Below are 18,341 nucleotides of genomic sequence, written 5' to 3' on the forward strand. Positions count from 1 at the left end.
CTTTGGGCTTATAGCCTCTAAGATGGTGTGTGAGGCTATTAAATGATGTGAGAATACTAAGGATTAGATCTGGATTTTCAATTTGGACGGTGCAACAAAATGGAGCGAATCTGGGGAAGTCTATACTTTGATGAGGTGTATTATATAAAGGTTGTAGTAGGTATCATTATTAATTTGAGGGAAAACAATTGTTTTCTTTGTGTAGTAAACAAGAATACATTTCTATAAACCTTAGGCACAGTGTTTTGAAGAGGAAAATTCAAATGGGCAGTTCAGATGTCATAATAACTTATATGGTCAGATTACTGCCATAAATGCATGACGCGGATATATATTTCAAATTGAATTCTCCCTTCCAATGGTGTCATTAAATGTTGTCTTTTAATAAGAGAAGTCAAAAGCAAATGCCAAGCGGAATCTGCATAAAATGGGGACTACAAATCTTTGAGAGACTATGAAATTTATTACAGCCGAAGTTTGACCATATGAGTTGGTTCCCATAGGCTGCCTCAATAGGTATCACGGTGTGATAAATGCCATGATCATCTTCTCCGTATCTTCTTGCTCTTTTTATTGTGTTTTGTAGAGTTGAAAACTCATATGACTTCCTTATATATATGTACTTTCTGACATTCTTCTGAGCACCCTTGTTTTTCATTCATGTTTGGGAAATATGGCTTTGGAAAGAGAGAAGTTACATGTGTCGGATAAAGATAAGGAGTGCTCACATCCTAAGCCTATGCCTACAACTCTTAGTTATGTGGGCAATTCAACAACTCTTCAATTGTTGGGAAGAAGCACTGGAAATTCATCATATTCTTCACCTTCATGTAGGTCTGAATTGGTTGATCTTGATCTCCTGGAACTGGGTCAAGGCAAGTGCCTTCCCTTTGGATGGGAGAAATGCTTAGATTTGAAGGTGAGTTGTTCAAATCTATTTCATTATTATTATGGTTATTAGTCTAAGTCTTTTTTAGAATAGAGGGTTCAGTTTGTTTGGTGAGAGCTTCTTTGAATTAGTATAAAGTTGTAAGGTTTAGTCGTCCCATCCATCTACGTGGTGGAGGAGGACAAGTCACACCAATATCATTGATCACATTAACAAGTTTACTCTGTGCATAACAGTTTATAGAGGAACTATCCAACTCTTAGCCTAAATTCTGCCAACCACAACCTATAAAAGAAATACCCATTTCATCCAATCTATATTATAATGGAATTTTTCTTTCAGATATATATAACTTGTATACTTCAATTTTTAATTATGTATGGTTATTTTGCTGCAGACTGGAGCAGTGTACTATCTGAACTCAGAAAGAACTGAAGAAAGGTCAAAATTCAAATATAATGGAGGAGGAGGACAAGTAGATCTTGAACTGAATTTGTCCACCTCAAAAGTTCTAAATAGCAGAGAAAGAGAGAAACAATGTGATAAAATTGCAGAAGGGGCTGATTCAGTTATGAGGCTTGTTGGGTGTCAGAGATGCTTAATGTATTTTATGGTTTGTGGCCAAGATGCAAAGTGTCCAAAGTGTAATGGTGGTTTCCTCTTAGACTTTCTTAATAGGGATTCAATTTCTGATTAAATCTGTAGAAACTATAATTTTTGTCTTCTTCTTTTGCCACCTGGCTAGGGTCGAATTGTCAATACATTGTATTAATTCATCTGTTCCTTTTTCCAATTAAAATGAGAATGAACTTTGAGTTTGAATCAAATAAATTAAAAAAATAGACCCTCCAGGAGTTGAACCGGTCATGGAAGGCATAGTACTACTGATTTAAGTAGGCTTTACTCTATTCTTTAAAAAAAAAAGTACAAGCAAATCTTATTAAATGCAAAGGTTTAAATATTATTAAACATTTCACTAAAAAGTAATATCAAAATTGCAATAGGTGTCAGCCTTGTCACCATTCTAAAGCTTATCCTCTTAAAATGGGCTTCAAATTATGATATTCAAATCATCAATTTAAAGACGTGTGTGTTTGATTGTGGAATTCAAACTATTCATTTATTGGTAAAGAAATGTATTCATTCATTGTCTTCCAATGAATTATAGACAACTTTTATTACAACTCTGCGACTTTATCAACTATTAACTCTGATTTGACTGATATAAATAAGCTTTGCAGGCAAAAGTAGTAAATAAATGTACATAAACAGCAATTATAATTTAAATATACCTCAAAGTAAAGAATTAATTATCTATCTAAATGATCACATATTTCACAATGGATCGTGCTAGAATGATAGAGAATTGTTGGAAGTTAGCTAGTGGTTTTATACTACGTTTTAAAAGAGTATTTAGAGATGGGGATGAGGACAGTTTAGTGTATAGATATGGGGAAAATTTAAATTTTAGGAGATAATTATTACTTTTATTTTATCGGTAAAATGCGAATTTGAACCCAAGTTAAGTTACTGTATTCTTTTCAGCAACTCTCAGAGTCTGGTTCAATTCTGTACAAAGTCTGGTCCTTGTCAGATTCTCTCCAAATTCTCTTGCAAAGCTACAAATTGGTTAGAATTTGCAGTCAATTTTGAAGAATTTGTTGTTTAGACCTGGGCTGAAGTTGGTCTGGGAACAATTTTTTTAGACTTTTTAAAGTATTTTTTAAACCTCTCAACCCTATTGCGACCACTAAAAAGACCAAAAAAGATGTTTATATGTCATTTATGCATTTGTGTATGAAAATGAAAACTTGCTTATAAAGGAAATACAAATTGACAGTAGGTGACATCTAAATTGATGATTATAGAGGAATGCCTTTAAAAAGATATGAAATGTTTGAATCCAGGGCTTCAAATTTGTATCTCACCTTTTGATATAGCCTGATTAGAAATGCTCTAACCAATACAAAATAAAAATACAGACAACTGCACTTATCTTTTGACAATTCCTTTCATTCTCAAGCTGTCCTCATGATATGGAAAAATATTCCATGCATGTGAGCAAGCAAGTGTATCAAGTTGTATGCAGTGCTAAATGATGCAATTAATGTCCTATTGAACTCAAACATAGATTTGGTGGTGTATTTTGATATGTACCTTTACTATAAGCACATTCAAATATGGATTTATTTTTTGTTGCACGCACACACGCCGCGCGCGCACACACACACACACACACATTTTTAAAAAATATTTATTTTTGTATGGATGAACCCAAAACAAATCCAAATCTAAGACCAAAAATGTTTAGACGAATTTGGAACCCGAATCTAGAACCCACATCCATTCCAGAATCTACACCGGGCAACTTAGCTCACAAGTTACCGCTCTTGCCTATATGCATATCATAATATTGATAAAGTATTTATCATAGATATTTTAGAAGAACATGATTGAAAATTCCATATAAAATAATAAATTCATTCTTTCACTGTAACTGTAACTATATGATATGTTAAAAATATATTTTCTTTGTAAAGACTACTAATTTCAATCATAAAAAAGAAAACCTATTTAGTCAGATGATGACCTGCTTCCATCATCGATTTTTGTGGATTTTTATTTTGTCTGTCTTGGTGAGTTGTGGAGAGAGGCCCGAGCTTGTCATTGCAGGCTTCTTGGTCCTGTTTCTTTATCCCATTTGCTTCTTGTATACACGAAGGCAGCTTTGTTTCTATGACCTGTTCGGTAGATGCTGGCGCCATTGATTGGAACAACAATTGTGTGCGCTTGTTGGTTTCCCGTTGGCGAGGCCCTTTATTCAAGGAGTTTATACTAGAAGAGTGGGCTTTCTCTGATCTATGGTGCTAAAGTTTTCCAGATGAAGGCCCTTCTTTCTTTATTTTTGTCTTGGTGTTTTCGTAGATTTTTTTGGGGGGCGGGGAGGGCGGCTGTTTGTTTTTCTCTTTTCATAGCTCTTGGAAGAGTTGTTTCGTCTAATGGTTTGTTGTGTGAGGTCATGGTTTGACCTTGTTGGTGCTCAGAGCCTCGTTCTTTTGTTTTCTTTTGTGGGCTATACTTCTCCATGAACGGATTCATCCCTGTGAGGTTCCTTCCGATGTACCTGCCCCTTCTTGTTTCATTGGGTTATTTTGTGTGGTTCTGATATGCCAACATTTCATTATTTCTTTGTCTCACTCTTTCTTTATGTCTTGTTTATGTGAGGGTCGTTCCTATATAGGTGGATTTTGGTTTGAGAGTTAGGGTGAAATTGGGTTTGTTTCATTTCTTTGTGTCATTATTTCTTATGTCTTCTTTAGGTGACGATTGTTTCTATATGAAATGGCTATACAATCGACAAAATGGTTGTATTTAGAAATTAATTAATCATTTAAAAATGTTAAACAATACCATTTCAATTTTAAATTAAATAATATTTTTTTAAACAAGGTCATTTTGTCGCTTCCCTTCCTATATAGGTGAATTTTGGCTCTAGAGTTATGGTGAAATCAGATTTGTTTTGGGCTTATCTTTGTTGTGATTGTTAGAATACAATGTTGAATGTCATTTTGACCTCCTTCATCATTTTTCTCTTCTCTAATTATCCTATTCAAGGTGGAGAGGATTTATTATGGAGATTATGGGAAGGTCGAGTGTTTTGTTGGCCACCCATAAACATCACACACTAAGGAGAAAATTAAGTTTCGAAAAAATAAGTCAATCTTGACAATTTAACACTTTTAATTTTGGAATGAAGCTTGGTGTGTGATGTGTAAGCTGTCTTGTTTTGTCAATTAGCAACTATTCGGTTATAGATGTAAAATCAAAACTCATGTTATGTTTAGGGAGCCTTTCAAAACTCCTTGATTTTTTTGGGTTCCCTCAATTTTCTCTCAACTTGTTTTTTCACTAGTGCATTTAACCCTGAATTTCGACCAACTCTTTTAAATGGCTTGGTTGGTCGCATTATAAAGGAAACTTTTGTTTTTTTCTTAATAACATGCCCGTGTTGGTCGCAATTGTGGCCAATTATTTGTATTTTGTGTTGGTCTCAATTGCGACGCAGATGGTAGCATAGAGACAAAAAAAAAAAAGTAGAATGGAACACATTTCACTAGAGCGGCAAGTCAATGTCAAGGGCATTTCACTTGAGTGCCATTCTAGAATTTCACATAGTGGAGGGCATTTCGCTTGAGTGGAGAATTTGAAGCTTTCTAGCAAGTCAATGTCGAGGGCATTTCACTTGAGTGCCATTCCAGCATTTCGCATAGTGGAGGGCATATTGGAGGACATTTCGCTTGAGGGCATTTTGCTTGAGCGGAGAATTTGAAGCTTTCTAGCATTCTTCATCGATTGGAGCGTCATTCAAGCATATAGGGCCACTTGAAGACTTACCGCCATCAAAGGCATGGGCAAAATGCAACTATTTCTATGGTATATGTAGCTTCAATTTATAATGTGGCAAGATGAGTACTTGTTACGCAGAGTTTATTTGTAAATGGCTTGCAATGTGAATATGATGCATATGCTTGGGGTCTAGCAACCCGTGCGGCTAACTTCATCCTTCACTTTTCCTTCTCAAGCTGATAAAATTGGAAGAGGGTTTTACTCATCGCCATCTACCAAGATTAAATTCACAAGGAAAATTTATTCATTGTTGGCTCGGGCCAACCCTCATTCTCTACAATGGCATCCAAACAGAAAAAATGCCTTGCACACTAATGTGTCTAGATATTGTAAGGGATTTTATGGTGTTAAGAATTTGTCTCTGCTTTCATTTTATAGTTTGTGACTTTTTACCTGCGATGCACTAGGGTACTAATTAGAGAAATAATTTTTCAAATTTATTGATAGATTGAAGGCTTATTTTATGGCAGATTGAGGGCATCAGATTGTGAAACTATTGCTTGTTTACAGTGGTACAAAATCTTTTCTTTTTGTTGGTTCTTCATCTGCCCTACCTGCTCTTTCATATATAGTTCAGTTTTGGTGAAAGAGGCACAAAAAAATTCAACAAAACTTATAAGAAGCCTAGGGCTATAGCAGGGTTTAGTATCATCTCTTGAAGTTTTTACTATTGATTGGCAAAGGGCTTTATATTGTTGACTTTCTTTTTTTGGGAACGAATGTTAAAAGGGTTTCTTCCACTCCCCAAGTATGCTATTTGATCGTAACATGTTTTTTTCTCTATGAAATAATGAAGAAGAAGAGTTGAAATCTTTAGTTTTGTTCCCTAGTATTCAGTTTACAAATTTCAGAAGCTTTAATTCAGCACATGTAGTGCTTTTTATGTCAAACCATCTCAAAAACACAAAAAAATGGAAAACAATAAAAACCAAAAACAACCATAGTCAATTTAGCAGTTAGAGCCTTGAAGGCTTCTTACATGAAATGTCTGCTGCCTTGATAATATTGAAGACTAATCTACAAGATTTTATTGCCAAAAAATAATTCTAATACGATCCTCTGATCTAAAATCAATAAACAATGTGGGTGATCAATAAGAAAGTCTCTGATCGACAAATATCAACTTTTTAAACATTATATCCAAAATGCTTTGTTCAAGATGATCGCTAATATAATAGATATTGATCTACAACTGTAAGGGAAAATACATATCGATCTGCAAATATATGGATTGAATGAACAATTGCAATATCTAATTTGACTTTGGTAGAAATATTGATTTATGGAGATCGTCCAGAATCTAGATCAAGCCAATGCAAGATACACAATGATATGGCAAGGATTGATATGAATTTATAATATATATATAGAGAGAGATTTTATTGATCTAAGTTTGATCACTATGCTATAATTCAAAGATGTGAGAAGAATGGATGAGTTGTGAATATTATTTCTATATTATATCAATCAAATATAGAACTTTAAATAAATCTGAAAGTAATATGCTCATCACTATTTATGATGTTCATCAATTTTGTGTATGTGATGATCTACTTTTTAATCCAAATGATGGCTTGATATAATGGCCAATCTGAAGTTTTTTATTGTTGTTTCTAATATTTAATCTTATTCCTTATGTGATGTTCTTGTTAAGATCATTCTCTCTGATTGAGGCTATATGCACATGCAATCTTTATTTCTTACCAATGGTGGATTACTTCCACCCTCCTTGGTTGTTGTAAGGCTCTTGAAGTCCTCAGTATGTAATGTGTATAAAATGATCCGATTAATTATTTCCTCCAAACTTATGATCTCCTTTAATTATTTACCAAGGGGATAAGTTGTCTTTTCTTCACAACTTTTGCCATTTTGTCTCACCTTAACTAATATGTACATTCTACTTCCAATTAAAGTATTATGATGAACTTCATTATAAAATTAGCTTCTTTTATCACCAATATCTATTTTGTAGATCCTTTTCCCATTGGTTCTATACCAATTTGTAGATTTTTTCGGTTCACTTTCCATTATTTTTCTTTTTCTGTCTTGCTATAATTTGTAACTAGTGCATATGTGCAACAACCCATTCTGCAAACTATTTTAGTTTGTCTTGCTAGTAAATAGCTAGTAAAATAAGTTTTGATAACTAAGTTCAAATATTCATGTTACTTTGGGTTTCAATTTAAATGTTTCAAAAATTTCCAAGAATTAATGAAAGTTTCTAAAGCCAATTTCTTTATGGTCATTTAAACTCGTTCTATTTCATGTTAATATTAGGATTAAATGGAATTTATAGAAGCAAAAAGTACCATCTAACTTTGTGTTTCTTTGTTTGTTTTGAAGTGTAACTTGCATTTCTTGGAAGTGTTCCACAACATAGATCTCCTTCAACAAAATTATCTAGGTTGGGCAATTGGTAACTTCTTTTCTTTCTATGGAAGATTGTAATTGACAAAATTTAAGACCAAGTTATAAATACTATAATGAAGCTTTTAATGATATGATTGCTCATTGGATAAGTGGATTATTGAAACAAAATGACCAAAATATTGTGTGTTTTCATTTGGGTGGCTTTGAAGATTAAATGCTATTTTAAAAATAACAACCTTATTTCTTGACAAGATTATGTATATAAGCATTAAAAATATCTAGAACTATATCTTGGATTAGAACTAAAATTAACATCCACATCTTCTATTTCAAAATTTTGAACTATAATATATGATTTTGATATCCTTCACAATCAATGAATACCATAAATTTGTCTTCAACTCAATCTGGACTATTACTATACTTTCATTCTACTTCTTTTTACATCAACTTATCGTGGAAATTATTATCAAATATTGATATTATTCTTTTTATATAAATTGGATAAGTGGCACTAGTGGAAGTTAAATAATCAACAACTCTTTTATTTTCAAAATAGAGTTCAAGCTTCATTGCATCCAAGTCTACTTAAATAATAGGAGCTAAGAAACTAAAGATAGTATCTATGCCTTTCGAAGTCAAGTTGCACTATAATTGACATATAATACCAAATTGAGCATATTGATATTTTGACTAGTCACTATAATTCTTTGTATCAAAATGTCTCACAGAGCTAGTAAGCATTCTATTTCTTTTAGAAAGTGAAATTCTCTTACCATATGCAACAAGACATCACCTTTGAATTGATTTCTCTAATGAATGGTATTTAGAACCTTCTTGTTTAATTCAACCAAATCTAAGTTAAGTTTTTTGGGTATTCTACTATCTTCATTACTTTTGAAGAACACATATTAGTTTTGTTCAAGGTTAAGTGAGCTTTATTTGTCTCCAAGTTTGTAAAATTATCATCCATGCGAAGTATGCGAAAAATAATTTGTTTGTGCTAGATGCTTCCCTATAATGTTTCAATTTTTAGGTTCTCTAAGCTATATCAAAGTGGTTGTTTGATGTTACAAGTGATTTTAGATCTCATATATTACTTAAAGCTCACTTGCTAAAGTCATTTCTAACTTTTGGTATACTCTTTAGGATTATTTATGAGAGTGTCTGGTATTCTCACGCCTTCAATTATTGCAATTGTTGTAAAATTCTTTCAATAGTCCAGACCTTGTGAATAACCCTTGCATGCTAGTCTTTCTTTTTTCTTGATTGCATCACCAATTTTTTTTAATGTGTTCCTAGAAACCCACTTTGTGTTATAAAGTAATAGTATTAATATAAAGTGTAAATATCATAGATTATAGGAAGTTCATATTTGCAAGAATTTTGTGGCTATAGGAAGCCTATGATAGCAATAAGAACTAATTACAAAACCCTCTCCTCCACACTTTGGCCTAAGAGGGTTTAATTATAAGCCAAATTCCATTAAATTTGAGTGCTAGTCAGAAGGGGACATTACAATTCACCCTCCCTGAAATTGCTTGTCTTCAAGAAATCTCAACTCTAGATCCTCACCTTGCCAATTACTACAGATCATTATCAGATGGTATATGTTGAATTCCATTTCATATCTTGACTAGCTAGAATTGTCCATTTCTCTTTTAACACTTCCTTAGTATATATCAATCAACTTGTACGATAATTGATCTCCATCTTGGTTCTATATTGTTGTATGGAAATCGTGTATATTTAGTGAATATTTAAATTTTCAAGTGATAATGGCATTTCAATATGTTAGATGCATGAGTGTGGAGCCCAATCATCTCTACTAACATATTACATTTAGGACCTGCACACATTTTGGTTTTAGTCCTTGGGAACCAGAAGAGGGAAGTAAAGAAATACATATATGAATTTTATCAAAACAATTCAAAAAATTTCCACTTCCTCTTTCGTTTAAAGTGATTTAATGCTTTCCTCCATTTTCTGCTCCATATGGCCAGCAGGGGTAGGCCTATGATTGAATTTTAGAATTTTTCCATTTTTGGGTAGGCATTACTGATGCCAAGTCGTTTATCAAATATTCAACATAGCTTAAATGGAATTTCATATTAATATTGTCTATGAAGTATGATTGCCATGGAATGCTCTAGAGTGTGGAATACATCACTATTAAATTAATAGGAGTTATATTGGCTTTTGTATATATTCTATATTAAATCTCATGCTTATATTTATTTGTACATAATCGATGGTGCATTTTATCCAATCAACTTGGCTGATTACTTTTTAACTTGAAGGAGTCTATGTAGTAGGAAATGGGCCATTCACAAAGTTTTAATCAAGGTTTGTGGAACTTTTCCAAAAGAGCTTCCTCTGTACTAGGTAGTAAGTATTATGCAATTAATATGGAATTTTTTTTCCTTTGTAGTGCTTCTCCTCTACTAAACTCTATGTTAAATTCAAGGAGTGCATGATGCTTAGTGTATATTGTAGGCCAAATGGTGATTCCTTGTTTCAAAGTTCAATACTAGAGGAAATAGATAATTGATGCAGAGGTCAGTTGTCAACCCTTGATTTAATGCATGAGACAACTAACTATCTCTTTGTTTTGTAAAAATGCCCTTATATATTCCACAAATGTAACTAAAACAATGACCCTACCCACTCAATCTTTTATCAGAGGATAATCATTCAAAAGGTTAACACACTGAGCTCCACACCTTTGACTTCACAAGACTAACTCCACTTCCAAACTTCTTCAAGTAGCAAGTGACTCCAAATGACTCCAAACATACAAAAGACTTAACCAAGGGTTAAATAAGACTTTTATGAGTTATATAATGTGTATTCAACCAAATTTAACCATCCACTTGGCTAGACCCAACTCCCTATGCCCAATTCTTCCAATGCACCTTAGGAGACATATTTGACAAACTAGCAGCCCAATAGCAACATAATAGCCTAAATAACTTGAAATTTTCCCACATTTCTTGAAAAGGTAATAGAATTTATGGACACCCTTTTTGAAGTACTAAAACATATTCCAACCCTACCATACACTCCTTTGGTTCAAGTTTGATTGTTCCAACATAGTGACCTTCAAAATGACTTAAAAACCATGAGCTTACAAAGAAACTACACTCTATTTGTATCCGTATCACTCCAAATCATCAACATAGTCATGATCAATGTCATCTGTGAAGCATATTAAAAGCTAAGGATTTGGAGAGACTTTGTCATTTTATTTTTTTCCACATCTTGTTCAAACCATATAATGCAATCTCATCTATGAAGTGTATTAAAAGATAAGGATTTGGAGTGACTCGTATACAATTCATTTTTTGTCATTCATTATATGGTTTGAACAAGATGTGGAAAAAAATCAAGTGTGTGATATTTCAGAAGATTGGAGATGAGCCCATTCCCGAGTGTAGTAATGAATCTCAAAGCTCCTTTAGCCTGAGCATATCATGTCCTTCGGATGATCTTTCTGAAGCTGCATCAACACTTTATCCTTCAGGTGTTTGATTCTTCATCTTTCTTCTTGTTGTTTCTTTGATTGTATTGATTTTTGTTAATTCAAGAGGACACTAGACAACATGCTTGTATATGTGAAATGCAAAAGTTGTGTCACTAAACATGAACTATAGAAGAATTTATATGGTTTGAAGGATATTGCCCCACACTTCTCATCACCACCCTTGTAGTCAAATGTTGTTCTTAGACTCATGGGATATTATTATTGGGTAAAGCTTTAACAGTCTTGAATTTGTTTGTCTGCTTTTTCTATTTGGAGTTCTGGGTTTCTAAAATATCTCAACAATGAAAAAGAATGTGTTGACCAACTGCCTAGTAGGCTCCTCTTAATTAGGTACTTCACGTGGGTTGCCAAATCGCAAGGTGCTTCCTTTATTCAATAAGTGGCAAGTGTTTAACCTGGATAATCTTGCGATCTCATTGTTCTTGTCTTCACACTTCTCAATCTTGTTATCAAACACTGAAATATCTATTGTAGGGCTAATGTATGAAATCATTTTTTATCCCCAAATAAAGTTTTCCTTTTACTTTTTCTTTTTTTATCATTTTCCCCTACTTTGCATATTCCTCTTATCTGGCTTGGACTTAAGTATTTTTAGTCCTTTAAAATAATGGTCAAGTCCTCTTTTGGTGACATAACTATCCTCTCACATCTATTCATCATATTTTTATTATGAATTTTCTATTCACCAATTTATGTTAAACTAATCAGCAAAGCTTTGGTCCTCTAAGTTGTAGTGATTTTGAGAAAAAACCTAACTTTTAATCACCATATCTTAAATGAATTTTCACATTGAGGTGATCCGAGTTTGATCAATTATTCTTGATACAAGTTGGTGTTGAGTTTCCTTTTTATTATTTTGTAGATCTATTGTTGTTTATTTAATGTGCAATTGTGGAGAACTTTTTAGATTGTTGAATTTTGTGTTTTTGAGGTTTTCTTACAAGTGAGAAACATTACTTGATTAAAAAGTTCACAATGTCTTTTAGACACTTGTGGGGTAGATGTTACAAATCCACACCTTGGAGAAGATTCTAGTCCATCAATAGCAGTAGTGGGTTTTCAATATAGATCATTGTATATTGTTGTTTTGGTTCACACAATTCATATGAGAAATGCTTATCTTAATATTTTGGGTTTGGTGCAAATGTCAGGTGGTTACATCTCAAGACTAGCTTGAGGTCACAAAGAATTAACTTGTGGAAAACTCTTACAACTTCACACACCATGGATTAGGGACATGTTCTGAATTACTAAATGATGAAGAGGAGAAAACCCTCTAGAGCACAATTTTTGCCTTGATTATTATGCATTTTATTAACACTGAATCAACCAATGAAATTGAAAATTCTTAGACAAGTTACTACTTCTCAAAATTAAAAATATGATTTTTGGAAATTCACTTGCTACTCAAAATTTGAAGTATGATATTAGGAAATTCAAATGATTATTTCACTTTGATTCTTTGCAAGGAGCTATTGATTTCTTTTCGTAGAGCAATAGGACAAAAGCCTCTGTGAATCATATTTTATAGGTAATTTATTTCATTTTGATTGGTTTTTGTGGTGAGATTTAGTTCTGCATTTCTTATGTCTCCTTAGTCATAGCTTTGGTATTTATTCAAAGATTGTGTAAGTGAAGGACAATTTTGCCAAGTTCTGTTTTATGAACTGGATGCTATTCGTAGGGTCAGTTTCCTAATACGCACTATAGCTATTGCTATTCAATTGAGATTGACATGGCTAATTAGTTTATTTGTATTCTCTTTGGATTTTTCTAAAGAAGATAGTTGAATGCTATATGAACTAAAAGTTTTGTGGTGTCAATAGGCTTGTGCATCTCTTGAGCCAAATTACTAGCCCTAGTAACATTTGTTGTTGTTCAAAAGCGGCACCATACTAGACTATTTGGAAACAACCATGCAGATAGGCATTCTATAGATAGAAGTGGGAACATCTTGCCAAGTATTTAGTACATAATAAAGCAACTAAATTTCATAAAAAAAATTTATGATTGTTGATTTGTTTAAATATTGCCCATCAAAAATTACTTAGTACATCTCATCTTTTTTCTGCACAGGAGCTTGCAGTTCTAAAGAATCTAATGGTGAAGAATCTAAAGAAGATATTGTACCAAAGGTATATTTGGTGTTCTTTTTAAAGTGAAAATGTGACTGGAAATTTTGTATATTGTCATATTTCACATGCAGAAAGGTCAAATTGTAAATAGAGGTGAAGTCATATGGATTTAAGTTTCTTCTTCATTACTTATAATGCTCTCGATTTCTCCTTTGTAGTTGTAAAAATACTTGTTTATTTTCACCTTTCTAGATACCCTTTACCAGGTTCTTGAAGATTCCAAAATATCTTGGGCTAACCCCACTCCAGCATGTCCTAACTCCTACTTGGTTCACAAACCTAACTCCTTTCCTTTTTCTTCAAGTTTTGGCTTTAATACTATGGCAAAGCAAGGGGTGTTTTTCACCTTGAGGGTCTTCAAAAACTCCTTCTCTCAAACCATCATCACACTAGATGTATATTGGATCTCCTTCCTATCTTTTGGCAGTGGTCTTATGGTGTGTTCCTTCGCATTTTTGGCTTAGAATTGACATCAAATTGCTAGGGTCTACCAAACAATAGGTGACAAGCATCCATTTCTACGACATCATAAACAATCTTGTCTTTGTACTCCCCTATTTGAAATTGAACATGAACTTGTTCATTTACTATGACCTGTTGCTCCTTATTTAGCCATCAAACCTTATAAGGGTTAGGATGAAGCAACTTCTTCAATCCAAACTTCTCTACCATTTCTACTAAGGCTATATTAATAGTTGAACTAAAATCTACAATAACTTTGCAGACCTTACCTCTTACCTTGCAGAGAGTTTCGAAAAATGTATTTCTTTGGAGAGGTTCTTGCTCTATGATAGTCTTCAATAGGGTTCTATTGAACATTAGAGACTTTCCTCTCTCTAGATCAGCATTTCCTCTTACCCCTTGGTCACTTTGTGCATCCTCCTCTTGAGCCAAATGGACTCTCCTATTCCCTTCTTGGCTGTTGGTGCCCATTTTCTCAAGAAGTGCTTGTATGTAGCAAGTGCAATATGTAGAGCTAGAGTTATGGAAGGTTAACTAAGTATTTATTTCTTTTCATTTTTTATATTTCTTTATCTCTTTATCAATCTATCTCTCTATCTATACCTCTTTCTATCTGTCTCTCTTTAGTATTCATTTCTATATGTGTCTTCCTGTTACTACTCCATCTGCAGGTTGCAAACAAATCATCCTTCTTCCACCAACGAGTCATTCAATTAAAGAAAAACCATGTCTGACGATATCAATGCACAAAAAAATAGGGACACAATTGCTAGACTGTGGTCTAACTTAAAAAGAAAAGGGGATGGAAAATGTTATTTTCCTTGCAAAATTTGTAAGGGCTTAAAGACTTGAAGATATCTAATCACAACAGCTAAGCCAAATTGTAGGCAACATGGTCACATTAAAGGGGGAAACAAATATCATCCATTGGTATGTATTTTAGTAGTTTATAAATTACATAAGACATGATTTGATGATGACATCATGGTCATGGTTAATATAAGGTCATCATTTTCATATAGGTCAACATCCTTGAGTTTCATGTTATGGACCATGACAATTCAGAGAATGCAGATTTCCAAATGAGGGAACATGGAGGTGAGAATATTCAAGTAAAAGGTAATGATACCATGGAAGAAGACCATGATGATGAAGATCACAATGATCATGATGATCAAGATGATGATGATGATGATGATGATGTTGACATAGAGCTTGATTTACCTATACTTGACAAGGCACAGAAATCCCCATATGAAGGCTCCAAAACAACTCTTCTTGCCTCTGTATTGTTGTTGGTGAACTTGAAGGTTATGAATGGTTTATCCAACGTAGCAATGACATGTATGTTAAGGTATGTCATCTTCTTTCATTATTTTATTCGTAGTTCCCTTACAATTAACATTAGGTTTGTGTAGCACTTTATATTCTTTAAACTAACAAATTATATTTTTGGTCATAGGCTGATAGGTGAGTGTTTGTTACCACCATCAAAAATTCTACCTCACTCGTACCGAGAATTATCTGCCATCATGAAAGATATTGGAATGGAGTATCAAACAATACATGCATGTCCAAATGATCATATTATATATCATAAACAAGATGAATTTGCAACACAATGCCCTATTTTTCATATTAGTAGATATCAATAAGATCAATTAACAAAAAAAGTGCCTCACAAGGTTCTTTGGCATATTCTCATTATTCCATGTCTGCAATGATTATTCGAGTGCAATAGCTTGGCACAATTTATGGATTACCATGCACACAATAGAATTCAAGATGACATTATGCAAATGCATGTAGATGGTTTGGCATTTAAGGAAATAGAGAAAAAATGGCCACACTTTAAAGAAGAACCTTGTAATCTCAAGCTTTCATTGGTAGCAGACGGTGTCAATCCTTTTGGAGAGATGAGATCTACTTACTCGATGTGGCCTGTTTTTGTTATCAACAATAACATACCTCTTTGGTTGTCCATAAAGAGAGAGCACATAATGTTGACACTGATTATTCCAGGTACTTTTTAATTTAATGGTCATCTAAATTTATTTATTATTACTAATCCATCAAAATGGTCATAATAATTATGCAATGTTTTTGTTCATTCAACTAGGTAAGTACCAAATTAAAGATATCATTGTATATATTGAACCCCTTATCGACGAGTTGATGGTGTTATGGAATGGGGTTACTATGTATGACATCCATAGACCAATAGAACAAATACAATTTCAATTTCATGCAACACTTTCATGGACAATACATGATGCCCCTGAGCTAACACATTTTTGTAGTATGTTCTCTTCTTAACACCTCTTTTTTGGTATGTCAAAGTTAACACATTTAATCCAATTATACATGATCTTTTAGGTCTTCAGACAAATGGAAAATTTGCGTGTCCAATTTGTGGTCCATAGACGAAAGCTCGTCATTCAAAAAGTTTAAGAAAGCAGGTGTTCGATAAGAATAGACAATTTCTACATAGAAATCATAACTACCAAATTACCAAAAAACATCTTTTCAATGGGAAAGAAGAGACTATGTCAAAGCCACAGAGAATGACACCTCATCTATGGAAGTTGGCATACAATAAAATAAATTGTTGAGGTAATGTCATTCCATTTGATGGTTTTTGTTTCAAATTTATATTTCGATATTGTGTTTTGTTTACTAATGATGTGATTGATGCTTGTGAAGGTCGTCAAGGCATCAATGACCAACTTTCAAAAGGACTAAAAATTAATCCTACACAATTTACTAGGTTTTCGTACTACAAGAAACTCCCAATTGTTCATTTGTTTGATCCTATGCATATTGGAAAGAATGTAATAGAGACATTATGGAAAATCTTGGATGGAAGGCATGACAAAGACCAGATTTTCAAAACTTGTAGTGACATTGAAGAATCCAACCATGCAATGAAAAGTGGCATTCGATCAAATAAAAATGGAGACCAAATTGATACAAGTGCCCTTAATTGGTTATTGTTAGAGCAGTAGAGAAATTCTATAAAAGAAGTCATAAAAAAATATGATTTCCCACAGGATTTACTACGAACATAAACAATCTCATATCAAAGAAAAGTGAATTTGTGCCAGGTTTGAAAACACACAATTGGCATATATTTATTAAGGTAATTCATGTTATTTTGTATTCACTATATATTTATATACTGCATGTAGTTTTAATTGCATTCTTTTTATAAAATATTGTAGTACATTCTACCTCTATCTCTCCCACACCACATCACCAACAATGTCAAACATGATATATATGATCTTGAAAAATACATGAGGTGGTTGTCATCTAAAGAAATCAATAAAGAAGATATGAAATATTGGAAGAGAAAAATTCCTCTTCTTATATGTGAAATGCAAAAGTGCCTACCTCCAAGTTTTTCCAATGCACAAGAACACTACCTCATACATCAAGTTGAGGAGATTGAATTGTGTGGACCTGTACCAACCAGGTCAATGTGGATGGTTGAGACGCATTTGAAATTTTTGAAAGGCTTGGTTTGATAGAGAGCACATCTTGAGGGTTCTATGGTATACCAGATCATGGTATACATTAGTGAATATCTTCCTAAGTTTGTAGCAAAGATCCATGTAGATCATATTTGGGATCCCAACTCAATTAACAAATTCGAAGGGGAGTACTTGATGCGCAAAGGTAGATCGAGAAAAGTGAGAGGTAAATATAAGATGTTATTGTAGTTAATTAATTCTTATAAATCTTCAATAAATGTTATTTATAATTGGTGTATTTTTTTTGAAACAGGTGGTTGAGAGTGGGATTCAATACATTTGTATATTGCATTGGATGACAGAATGGATTGAGTGATGTCCACAAAATGGTTGCTCATTAACATGGGAAGGTGTTGCTTCATCAGTTATAGAATCTCATTGTAATGGACATTCTAATATTATGTCGATGGTAGTTGATCTAGTAAATGGTTTAAGAGGTGGAGAGGTATGTAGAAATGAATTAATGATCATAACTTGACTTATGTTTCATATCAACTCACGATGAAAATAATTTACACACACTTCAAAAATTGCAGGTCAAACACCACAAAGCTATGTACTATCATGGCCACAAATTTTGCATAAAAAAGTTGGATGACACAAAGAAAACTTGTCAATCTGGGATAACTGCAATTTTTGAGGTCAACAATATATCATCTAGAAATGACATACATCCTCAACAATCTCAAAATCAATACTATGGCATCTTGGATGATATAATTGAGTGTGACTTTAACATCTTCAAAGTAGTTCTATTTTTTGTCAAATGGTACAACTTACGACTAAATCAAAATGATCCAGATAGAATGGTTATTCAACATGATAATAGATTTACAATGATTAATGCAAGGTCATTTGACCCAGTTGGAGATGAGCCCTATGTTCTTCCAAGCCAATGTGAGTAAGTGTTTTACTTAGAGGTTCCACATAAATAGGGTTGGTCATTTGTTTTTAGACATAATCCAAGAGGAAGGTAGATAAAGTATAATGTTATGGAAGAA

The 18,341-nt window shown here is 33.2% G+C and overlaps 1 protein-coding gene across 1 annotated transcript; it reads left to right on the forward strand.

The window, feature by feature from the left end:
* The first annotated feature begins 474 nt into the window (after positions 1-474).
* Positions 475-1,688, forward strand: LOC149566027 (protein CURLY FLAG LEAF 2-like). The gene is made up of 2 exons (XM_089817325.1): positions 475-919; positions 1,287-1,688. The coding sequence occupies exons 1-2, from the start codon at positions 674-676 to the stop codon at positions 1,584-1,586; spliced, it is 546 nt and encodes a 181-aa protein (XP_089673451.1). The 5' UTR covers positions 475-673; the 3' UTR covers positions 1,587-1,688.
* The last annotated feature ends 16,653 nt before the right edge of the window (positions 1,689-18,341 follow it).

This window comes from Cupressus sempervirens, chromosome 3, assembly GCF_028749045.1.
Source record: "Cupressus sempervirens isolate cs-2001-9-10 chromosome 3, ASM2874904v1, whole genome shotgun sequence".
Classification (NCBI taxonomy): domain Eukaryota; kingdom Viridiplantae; phylum Streptophyta; class Pinopsida; order Cupressales; family Cupressaceae; genus Cupressus; species Cupressus sempervirens.

Coding starts and splice junctions, on each gene's coding strand:
- LOC149566027 (XM_089817325.1), top strand. CDS start 674: ATGGCTTTGGAAAGAGAGAAGTTACATGTGTCGGATAAAGATAAGGAG. Junction 920..1,286: donor AGAAATGCTTAGATTTGAAG/GTGAGTTGTTCA, acceptor ATTTTGCTGCAG/ACTGGAGCAGTGTACTATCT.